Genomic DNA, 11,322 nt, shown 5'->3' with positions numbered 1-11,322 from the left:
AAATTTGGAATAATTGTGTTTTATAAACGCTATCCCGACCCCATGTGAAAAACTAAATTATCCTTAAAACTAATAAATGGTTAATTCACCCCTAGTGTCAACAGCCTGTTAAAGTCATGCCAGTCAGAGGTGGACTTTCTGGTGTGTTTTGGATTACTGTCCTGCAGCATCATCCTATTTGAGTTTAAAGGGTTACCTTTCAGGTCTCTGTTGTTTGAAAATTAACCCAACAAACTCACGTTCAGCTGATTAGTATAATCAGCCAATGAAGCAGCACAAGTTAGACAACATCGTTAACTTCCACCATCTTTGAGGATGTACTTAATTTTCATACGAATTGAAATAACATCTTTCTATGGGATTAAAGGAACTATTACAAACTGATTACATTCCTTTTCAGGATTTTCAGGGCAAAGCAGCCCCAGACCAAAACTCTTCTACCACTATACTTGATGTTCTTTTCCTGAAATGTTTTATTACTTCACACCAGAGGTAACATACGCACACATTCCAAAGCATTATACATTTGTCTCCTTAGTCCACACTATATTTTGCCAGTCAAGGTTTTATTGGACAATGTGTTTTTTTTCTTTTATTTAGGGGTGAGGGGAGCCTCTCCCATGGATGCTAGTTTTACCAAGTCTCCTTATTGTTGAATTATAAACAGCCATGACAGAAGCATGCGAGGCCTGCAGAGCTTTAGATGTTGTTCCGGATTCTTTCATAATTTCTGGTGGTTGGTGCAGTTTTGGAGTAGTTTTAGTGGGCTAGCAACTCCTAAGAAAGTTCACCTCTTTTTCATGTTTTCTCCAAGTCTAAAAACCTTAGAAATGGCTTTATAATTAATTCCAGTCAGACACATTGTTTCTTATCTGTTCTTTGATTTCTTTAGATCAGGGCATGATGTATTGCATTTTGTGATGTTTTAGCCTACTTTTGATTTAAGTTTTTAATGCCTGTCCTTTTACCTGGCTGGTTTGGATAGCTTTTATCCCATTTATCAAACCATTTTCAAACACGTTTATCCCTAGTGGGGTTGTGAGGGGTGCTGGGGCCTATCTCCAGCGGCCAATGAGCGAGAGGCGAGTTACACCCTGGAGAGGTCATCAGTCCATCGCAGGGCAGCTTTTATCCCTTCATATATTAACAAATAACTTCAAAACTGTGTGTTTACTCTGGCTTTTTTTTAAAATTAAAATTAGTCTGATTTTCTGAAACATGCTGGTCTGACAACAAACCAAAACCTGAATTAATCTAAGAAGAAAATACTTTCTCACAGAACTACATGGTGAGTGAAGTGCGTAAATACATCTGGTTTCAGAGAGAATGGTTCTGAGATGAAATATTGAGTTGTTCTTTCATCCCAGCATCCTCCTCCTCATCATCACCAACAGGACACAATTAGCTGCATACATGCAATACTCAAGCATTTGTTTAAAAAAAATTGAATTCATTTTGCCAGTAGGTTATAATGATACGCAAAGCTTCCTACCTACCTTACAAGATTCATTTACAGTGAAAATAAGCAACAGTTGACGGCAGACAGTAAGATTAAAAGCCTGTATCCCCGCTGAGTGTCGGTCGATAGAAAAACTACTGCTGATGTGATGCAGTCTCTTCAGCTGAGATTGCAAAAGCGAGATTTAACACAACGCAACCAGCCGCTGCGTTTTACTGGCACCGTCCTCCCGTCATCTCAGACGGACGCATCCCGACCCACAGCTGCCTGTAACAGGGTCTGCTCCGGAAGTGTGGGCGACTGGAAGCGGCTGGACGAGACCCGCTCTGTCCGTGGTATTTCTGCTGCTGCTGAGCCTCTAATGTGTCTGCAAACCACCGCTTCACATCGTCATCACGACTCGATGAGGAAGGCTGTTTGATTTATCTCAAGGCTGCCACATAATTTTCAGAGGCTCTGATTCATAGCTGAGGAAATTCTGAATGCAGTTCCTGGTCGCGCCACTAGATGGATGTGCAGGCACATAGAGCGGGATTACATTTTTTGTCAAATTCAAAGTCATGTTCAGTGGCGCAACTGCACATTATTCAGGTGGATGCGAAAACATAAATCGGCATATCTTCACGAAGACTTTTTCCTACCGGACACAACCTTTACTTTGGTGGGAGCACTGGCATCAATGATACCTGAAAGTTCAGAATGAAAATGATCTTCCAACACATCTACTGGGTCACAACATGGAGGCGAAGTGGAAGAATAGATTTGATTAAAAGTTTCAGCTGTGTTGTGTGTGAAAGAATGCTTTCTAATAGTAGCTGTTTTGCCAAGTGAGTCAAAAGAGATTGTACTTTCAAAGATAACAAGGAAATGATCAGACAGGGCAACATCAGACCTTGGAAGTATTCACACCCTTACTGATAATTGAATCCAGAATGTGTCCTCAATTGTGGGTTGGCTGTGTAACATCTTGAGAGAAACTACCTCAGGCAGTCGGTCATGATTATCAATGAAAAGTTAGCTGGCTATGCAAAGTCAAAAGACATTCAAGAATTTTAAATAACGTATGAAATTTTTTTTAGGTTAATTTACTTATGTTTTTGACCTGTCATATAAAATAAAAAAAAAAGAGTGAATAAGGAAAAAGTTATCAAAAAAAGTCAAATTTGAGCATCAAATAATTGTAGCACAATAGAACAATTCACAATGTTCTATTTTGTCATGCAATCTTTCAAAATATGAAAATTAGACCAAGATACTTATTGCATTTAATCTCTGATACCTAAAATACTGAACACAACTGAAACCATAACCTCAAACTTATATGGTGAAACAGAATGAACTATAAATGAAAAGTTGTAAAAGTGTTCATAGACAGAGACACCCACTAGTTTTGGCCCTGTTCCACAGAAATCATTTATTAAACGCATGTTATGTCCAGCATAAGCTTTTAATATAAGCAGTGAAGCCGTTCTCAATGGTTAAAATGTGTAAAAGCTGCTTTAAGCATTCAGCTCACACTGAGCTCTTTTAAAAATATCAATAGAACTCACTGAGTACCATTTGCAGACCTGAGGTCAGCCCCTCTTATAGAGCAACAAATCAAATGAGCCAGCAAAATGCCTTGGGGAGACTACACACATTGTTGCAACAGAACTGATGGTTTTACTTTGTGTATAAAGAAATACTTGAATAAAATACAGCCAAAAAGCTTTTTGTAATACAGAAGCGGATTCCTTCATGTCTTCAGGAACGTTGGTGTACAGCTCAGCTCACACAATCTTCAAATTCTTCATAGCAGACTCCAGGCTCTGGAAAGATATCAGTGAGGATGCAAATGTGTCAGATAATCAGAAATTAAATCTGACAATATGGCTGAGGCTTGTATGTGTGTTACCTTGACATCCCAGATGCCCATTCCTCCATCCATGCCAGTGGTACAGAATTTGGTGCACTGGTTTCTTCCTCCCTCCAGCATTGAGATTTGGCTGAAACGGAGGTTTAGAAAACTCAAAGTCTGTACACTAAAACATGATGTGATCACAGCCTGCAGTTTGAATCAAGAAGTTTTTAAACAGCTGAAAATTTAGGAGATTTACATATAATTGCACTGGAGCCTTATTAGAGCCAATCACTTTGTGAATAAGACATTGAGAATGGAAAGAAGTAGAGCGCAAAATGTTATTTTATTAGGAACTCTGTGTTTTACTTTATGCACAATTGTTTCTTGTCACCCTAACATAGGTGTCTCTTGCTTATTAAGCCCCCTCCAGGTTTTCCCTCCTCTCAGAATCTGAACACTTGTGTCTTCTGACCTGATGCTGTTCTTGTGGAGCGTGTTCAGGTCCTTGTCAGTGCTCTGAGTCTCAGAGGCTCGACGGTCCAGGTTCTTAAAGCGTTCTCTGGCACTGATGTCCTTCGAAGCTGCCTGCTTCGGAACATCCAACTTGCCACCAAATGTCAAGCTGGCATTCGCACCATCATATACATACAGCATCGGGTAACAGTCATGACCCTGAAGAAAGAAAAGAATGCACGTTTTGAAAGACAACAGACACATGAGCAGATACTGTTTAGTATATTATGACATGCTGGTTGTTTTAAGTAATCAGAAGATGAAGAACTCCAGATACTACAAGTAGAATTCTAAATGGTTCAGCTTCAAATATTTTGAAGCTGGTGGTTGTAACATGACAAAGTGTGGAAAAGTTCAAGAAATATGAATACTTTTTTTGAGATGTTGTAACCCAATTTAAATTGAGATCATGAATTGTGCTTTAAACAAGTGCCAGGTGTGTGTTGTGTTGAATACTCACAGCAGCAACTAAGCTGTTCTCAGTGATGAAGGTAACACACAGGAGAGGAAGAGTTTCCGAGCTCAGGCTGCACACCCTATGAAAGTCATGACAAAAAGTTAAAAGTCTAACACTGAAACAAGTGCTAGCTCCCCAGGTACACCGTCCCTCCATCTCTTACGTGCCCGTCTTTCCTCCCTCAGCTACTGACACTGTGGAGTCGTGGGACGTCCAGGCCAAACGGTTGCCAGAATGCGAAAAGCACACGCTGTGCACCCAGCCTCCACCTCCACCTGATGATGGTGCAGCATCTCCAGAACCTCCGGACTCGAACAGCACCTCCCCAAATGGCATCTTGCTGCCCCAAGGAGTGGGGCCAGGCTTCTCCTCCACCTCCTTTATGTAGGCTGAGAACACCCTGCAGAAGACAAGTTGCATTTCTCCCATCAATTCCTACAGTGCCTTCCACATGGGATCCCTGGTGAAGGTGTGAAAGTCTTACAAAACAGTATCTAGTATTACAGTACCATAAACTGCAAATTAATCTATTTTTTTATTCTAAAAGACTCAACTATTAATTTTAATATTTTTTGCAGCTCCCTGTGTGTCTATGGGATGTTATCTGCTTTGTGTTGTGCTCAGACAGTCATCAAGTCAGCATGAAGAGCAGCTGAAACACTAGTCATTAAATTAGCGACTAGGAGAGGTTCAGCTTCCTGAACACCATTGGTGAAATAAGTGGGATGTAGTCACAATAATACAGATCATACAATATTGATGAGATGCAGCATATTTTAGTGCACTTCACAGCTAATGAATAAAAATACTTTTATATAGATCTTATTTTATCATATAAGTATCTAAGGATTGGGTCTGAGTATGTGAGCATGAATAAACTTAAGCAACTCTGATTGAGACATCCCTGTTAGCTTCATTTAAATGTAGTTTAGCTCATTTTACATTTGGCTTGTAGAATCATGAGAAAAGCTAGCAATACCTGCATTTGAAGTCACAGGATCCAGCAGCCAGCAGCACGTTATTAGGATGCCAGTCCAGACTCAGAATAGTAGAACGGATCGGCTTCTTGATGTGCTTGCACACCCACCTAATGTAGAGACACTTAGTCCTATATTATGCTGACTTATAATTTTCAAATGAATAAAAATGAATTCCATGCAACCTCACCAGTCATTTTCCTGCTCAAAGTAACAGATTGAAATGAGCCGCGAACTGCTGCCAACGGCAAACTTGTTCTCCTTTGGTGACCACTTCACACAGCGAGCAGCCCGGTTGATCCTCAAGATAACCAAGGTGGGCTTCCATGATCCCTCCTTCAGGGTCCACACGTAAGCGTTACGGTCAGCACCACAAGTGACGATGCGGTTACTGTCTGGGGCCCAGTCAATACCTTGAGGGAAAAGAAACTATTCACATTCTGCACTTATAATAAGGTGTGCAGTTCTAATCAGAAGTTAATCAGCATAAATATATTCATTCTGAGATGGTAGGGATGTACTTGAGCCTCTCTCTTTTCAAGCATGAGTAAATTCAAACCTTACAGAAAGATTTGAATTTGAAATTAGAACGTAGAATTTAGAATTTTTACTGACCACACAGCAGCACACACTCAAACATATACATACCAATGATTTGTATCATTGGTACAAATCATTGGTATGATTTGTTAGTGTTATTTTTAGTCAGCTATTCAATGTTAATATGTTAAAAACATCTTTAAAAGATGATGATGATGTGAAAGATTTAGTTTAGTACATGAGGAACACAGATGGTCTCACCTGTTACCTGTCCATTGTGCTCCTTCAGCTCATGGATTTTGGTCCACTTGGTTCCATCTTTCTTGTAGATGTGGACTTCATGGTTATTGGGGCACAGGGCAATCTCTAGAATACAAATCAAAGCATTTAAATGAACTATGACAACATATATACTCACTGGCCATTTTATTATATACCTGTTTGCTAGTGTGCTAAAACAACTAGATAACTTGTTAATTATGTGTCTGCAATTCATGGCAGTTTGACATCTGGATGTGGTGAAAATGATTCACTGAAGTTCAGAGTGAGCATCAAAGTTGGGAAGAAATATGTTTCAAGTGACTTTGAAAGTGGCACCGTTGTTGCTAGATGGACTTGTCTGAGTACTTCAAAATCTGCTGATGACTGTTGTTTGTTTGTTTATACAAACAACTATCTCCCACACAACAGAAAATATTTTTAAAAATCCACTGAGTAGCATTTATTAGGATAAAAATGTCTGGTTAGTGTCAAAGCCCAGAAGGATAGTGGTTCAGAATGAACAGCATCTTAAATAACCTCTGTATTAATACTAAGGTATGGCAAATACTATAACTGAACAATAAATCATATCCCAATCATCTTTGCAACATCAATTTGTTCTAATGGTAAAGAACTGCTTGCATATTTAATAGGCTTCAAAATTGCATCATATGTTTACTGTCTGACTTTAATAATTAATTTGGCTCATTGGATAAGCTTTTCTGCCTCTGTACCCCACACCTACTATAGATGTAAAGACTGATATGTTAATGCTAACTGAGAATGATAGCAACACAATAAGGGAAAAGTAGTGAAAAGTGTATCTGTACTTTAAAGCCCTGCGACAGACTGGTGACCTGTCCAGGGTGTACCCCGCCTCTCGCCCGGAACGATAGCTGGAGATAGGCACCAGCAACCCTCCCGACCCCACTGAGGGACAAAGGTGTAAAGAAAATGGATGGATGGATACTTTAAAGCCACCACATCTCAATTCAATGCAGAATCCTGGAGAAGTAGATGAAATGGGAGATTTAATTCATAGATGTGCAGCCAATATATGTGCAGCAGCTGAACATGTTATTATAGGAATATCTCCTTTGAACCTTCTCCTAGCAGGAGTACCCCTAGGCTTGGTACTGGGACCTCCTCTCTTTCCAATATACACCACCTCACTGGGTCAGTTTATCCGATCACATGGCGTCTCATACTACCACTATACTGACACTACTCAGCTTTATTAATCATTTTCACCTGATGACCACATGGTCCCAGGACTGTCTCCCTGGCATGTCGACATGAATTAAAGCCCATTGTCTTCAACTAAAACTCTCTAAAACCAGATGCTTGTCTTCCCAGGCAAGCACGACACATACCAAAATATCAGCATCAAAAATGAATCCCTATCACTTGCATCAAAGGTGCCAAGAAACCATTTGTCCTGATCGGTGACCAGCTTGATCTTTAGAGATCATGTTACCTCCATTGACCAGTCATGCTGTTTCACTTTGTTAAACCTAAGAGAAGTCTGTCTGTATCTGATATAACATGTCAGGTAACTTGTGTCATTCCATGATGGTGAAATTACCCGCTGAGCGCTACTACAATAGCTACCTTGTTTGTCTTCAAGGAACCATTGATGACCCAGCTCTTCAGAGATCATCTCCTAGTCCTGTATGTCCCTACGAACTTTACTGCATTTTTTCCTCTTTCTGCATTCCTCCCTATGTTTTCACTTTATTTTTACACAGTCACCTCTGACGGAACCTGGGCTCGTCTTTCTAGTAGCTTGTTAGCTTTGATATTAACTGCACTGCTTCGCAAATATTCATTTGTAAGTCTCTTTGGATAAAAGTGTTAGCCAAGATGCATAAACATAAAGAAAGAGAGTGGAATGCAGTGGAATAATAAGTGAGTAGTGGAATAATAAGTGAGCAGCTGATTGAATGCCTACAACAGAAAAACTACAAAAACAGTGTGTCTCTTCCTGGGGGCAACCTACACGGCTTGTGAGAACACAATGTCTTTTCCTTTAAACTGTGGCAAACCCCACATGTTTTAGTCTGCAGATGAGTCAGAAGTATTTGTCTCAGAAGAGGAGTATGAGTGCTTTGTGTGCATTTTTCTTCTCCAGATGAACCAGTCCCAGGGTTATTTTTTGCAAGGTGTGTGTAAAACTAAATATACACAAGTATGACTCGATCACGGATGTCTGTTACATCCGCTTTGCTCAGAAAGCAAAGCACTGGTCAAAATAGCCAAATAAGGCTTTGGTTTCCTCGAGCTAATGGTGCACAAAAGCCTCTCAGAAGTTCTCCGGCGCCACCCTCACTGCTACAGGAAACAGGAAATACCTTCTCCCACCTAGGGGCCAATCACAGGCCTTGGTTGATAGCACCAAGAGACTTTAGTCAGAGGAAGATGTACCGTTGGGTTTAACCAGTTGAACGATGAGACAGTTTAAGGAGTTTTTAAAGCAGTCTTACGGGTCCGATCTTTGTTCCATGCATGGCAGCTAATTGGTTCCAGAAGGAAGCTATGGTACGCCATGACCAATCAGATGCCAGAATCAGATCAGGAAGTGGGGAGAGGAACCTTGTGAACTGAAAGATTAACAGAAAAAGAGAAGTGACAATATCCTCGCCTAAAAGAGGAAGCAAAGTTGTGAGAGAAAAATGTTTAAATGTCAATAATTAACAGGGATATTTGTAGTCTCACACCATCTGATGATCCAAAATGGAATATAAATAAAACTCTAATCCAGCTTTTTATCATGGTATTGGAAACTTAGCTTGATAACCTGTTTTAATTAAATCCAGACTTTCAGAGAAATGTAAAGAACTATAAAGGTCAAGGGTATCATATGTCCCTAAAGCAGATCACTCAACTCTGAGTAGAAAAGCAGGAAAACAGCAATAAGACAATTCAAAATGCAACCATCTCTTTACAAGCAACAGCAGAAAGATAATGTTACATAATATAATTCTCTGAGTACACTTAATTTTCCTTAATCTCTGCTGTCCTTGCAAAATTTGCATGTGGGTGTGTGAGCATGATATATGAACTGGAAAAAAAAAAGAAAATCACGGCTTACTTACCCAGAGGGAAGGACGGTGATGAATAGAGTTGCAGAGATGCGAGATAGAGGGTGAAAAAGGCAGAGGGTGCTCAGCTCGCGGACTCTGGCCAGTCAACGCGAACGCCAACGACAGAGTGAGCTCAGGAAGAGCAAAGCAGAAACTGAAGAGAGGGGTGGAGAAGTTCAGAGGGGGAAGTGGAGGAGGGTGCAGTCAAACTCAGACATGCAGGAAGTTTGTAGATTAGGGTTCTAGGTTCAACGATAGGAAGAACAGAGCAGGTTTAATGGGAGTAAACTTCTTTTCCTTTGAAAGAATGAAGTTGAAACAGCTAGTGTGAAAGCCAAAAGTAAAAAGTAAAGGTAGGAGCATGAAAACAATTTAATTTTACACAAAATGGAGGAGGTGCAGAATGAAATGAGAGGCAAAACAGCATGAAGAAAAGGGGAGGGGCGTGTGGGCACTTCTACATAAAGAAAGAATTTGAAAAGGAGGACTTCAATATAGAAGAAAAGAAGAAAGCATGGGGTCTTTCCAACAAATAGACTGAAACAGCACACTTTCATCACCATTTTAAATTTATGCAGATACACAAGAACTTTCTCTTTCCCACCTGAATGAAGCTGTTTTTGTTGTTATTATTGTTTTTGTTGTTGTATTTTTACAAATAAAAATACAAATAGAAATGTGAGGAATATTAAGGCACATTTTTCCGCTGTTTCAGCTACATTTCATATCGATTCCAGGGTTAAAATGATAAAATATATAAAAATGTATATACAAACCGGATTCCAAAAAAGTTGGGACACTGAACAAATTGTGAATAAAAACTGAATGCAATGATGTGGAGATGGCAAAAGTCAATATTTTATTCGTAATAGAACATAGATGGCAGATAAAAAGTTTAATCTGAGTAAATGTAACATTTTAAAGGAAAAATATGTTGATTCAAAATTTCACAGTAGCAATAAGTGGCTGGAAAAAGGAAATTGAACATATAACAAACAGCTGGAAGACCAATTAACACTAATTAGGTCAATTGACAACATGATTGGGTATAAAAAGAGCTTCTTAGAGTGTTAGTGTCTCTCTGAAGCCAACATGGTAAGAGGATCATCAATTCCACCATTGTTGCGCAGAAAGATAGTGCAGCAATACCAGAATGGTGTTACCCAGTGTAAAATTGCAAAGACTTTGAAGTTATCATCATCAACCGTGCATAACATCATCAAAAGATTCAGAGAATTTGGAACAATCGCTGTGCGTAAGGGTCAAGGCCGTAAAACTCTACTGGATGCTCGTGATTTCCGGGCCCTTAAACGTCACTGTACCTCAAAAAGAAATGCCACTGTCAAGGAAATAACAGCATGGGCTCAGGAATACTTCCAGAAAGCATTGTTAGTGAACACAATCCACCGTTCCATCCGCCGCTGCCAGCTGAAACTCTACAGTGCAAAGAGGAAGCCATTTCTAAGCAAGCTCCACAAGCTCAGCCGTTTGCACTGGGCCAGGAGTCATTTAAAATGGAGTGAGGCAAAATGGAAGACTGTTCTGTGGTCAGATGAGTCACGATTTGAAGTTCTTTATGGACCACTGGGACGCCATGTCATCCGAACCAGAGAGGACAAGGATAACCCAAGTTGTTATCAACGCTCCGTTCAGAAGCCTGCATCACTGATGGTATGGGGTTGCATGAGTACTTGTGGCATGGGCAGCTTGCATGTCTGGAAAGGCACCATTAATGCAGAGAACTATGTTCAGGTTCTAGAACATATGCTCCCATCTAGAAGTCATCTCTTTCAGGAAAGACCCTGCATTTTTCAAGAAGATAATGCCAGACCACATTCTGCAGCAATCACAACATCATGGATACGTAGGAGAAGGATCCGGGTACTGAAATGGCCAGCCTGCAGTCCGGATCTTTCACCTATAGAGAACATTTGGCGCATCATAAAGAGGAAGGTGTGACAAAGAAGGCCCAAGACGATTGAACAGTTAGAGGCCTGTATTAGACATGAATGGGAGAACATTCCTATTTCTAAACTTGAGAAACTGGTCTCCTCTGTCCCCAGACGTCTGTTGAGTGTGGTAAGAAGAAGGGGAGATGCCACACAGTGGTACAAATGGCCTTGTCCCAACTTTTTTGGGATTTGTTGACGTCATGAAATTTTGAAACAACATATTTTTCCCTTAAAATGACA

General features: G+C 40.1%; 1 protein-coding gene across 1 annotated transcript; it reads right to left on the bottom strand.

Annotated features, from left to right (window-relative positions):
• Nucleotides 1–2,706: 2,706 nt before the first annotated feature.
• Nucleotides 2,707–9,298, bottom strand: LOC103132644 (actin-related protein 2/3 complex subunit 1B-like). Its single transcript, XM_007544442.2, has 10 exons — nt 9,143–9,298; nt 8,531–8,647; nt 6,048–6,152; nt 5,437–5,659; nt 5,249–5,356; nt 4,433–4,669; nt 4,273–4,348; nt 3,772–3,971; nt 3,354–3,444; nt 2,707–3,267 (listed from the first exon to the last, which is right to left on the bottom strand). The coding sequence occupies exons 2-10, from the start codon at nt 8,592–8,594 to the stop codon at nt 3,229–3,231; spliced, it is 1,143 nt and encodes a 380-aa protein (XP_007544504.1). The 5' UTR covers nt 8,595–8,647; nt 9,143–9,298; the 3' UTR covers nt 2,707–3,228.
• Between the last annotated feature and the right edge of the window lie 2,024 nt (nt 9,299–11,322).

The sequence above is a fragment of the Poecilia formosa genome, unplaced genomic scaffold (genome assembly GCF_000485575.1).
Source record: "Poecilia formosa unplaced genomic scaffold, Poecilia_formosa-5.1.2 Scaffold1184, whole genome shotgun sequence".
Classification (NCBI taxonomy): Eukaryota; Metazoa; Chordata; class Actinopteri; order Cyprinodontiformes; family Poeciliidae; genus Poecilia; species Poecilia formosa.
This window is presented reverse-complemented; position numbering and strand designations above follow the sequence as displayed.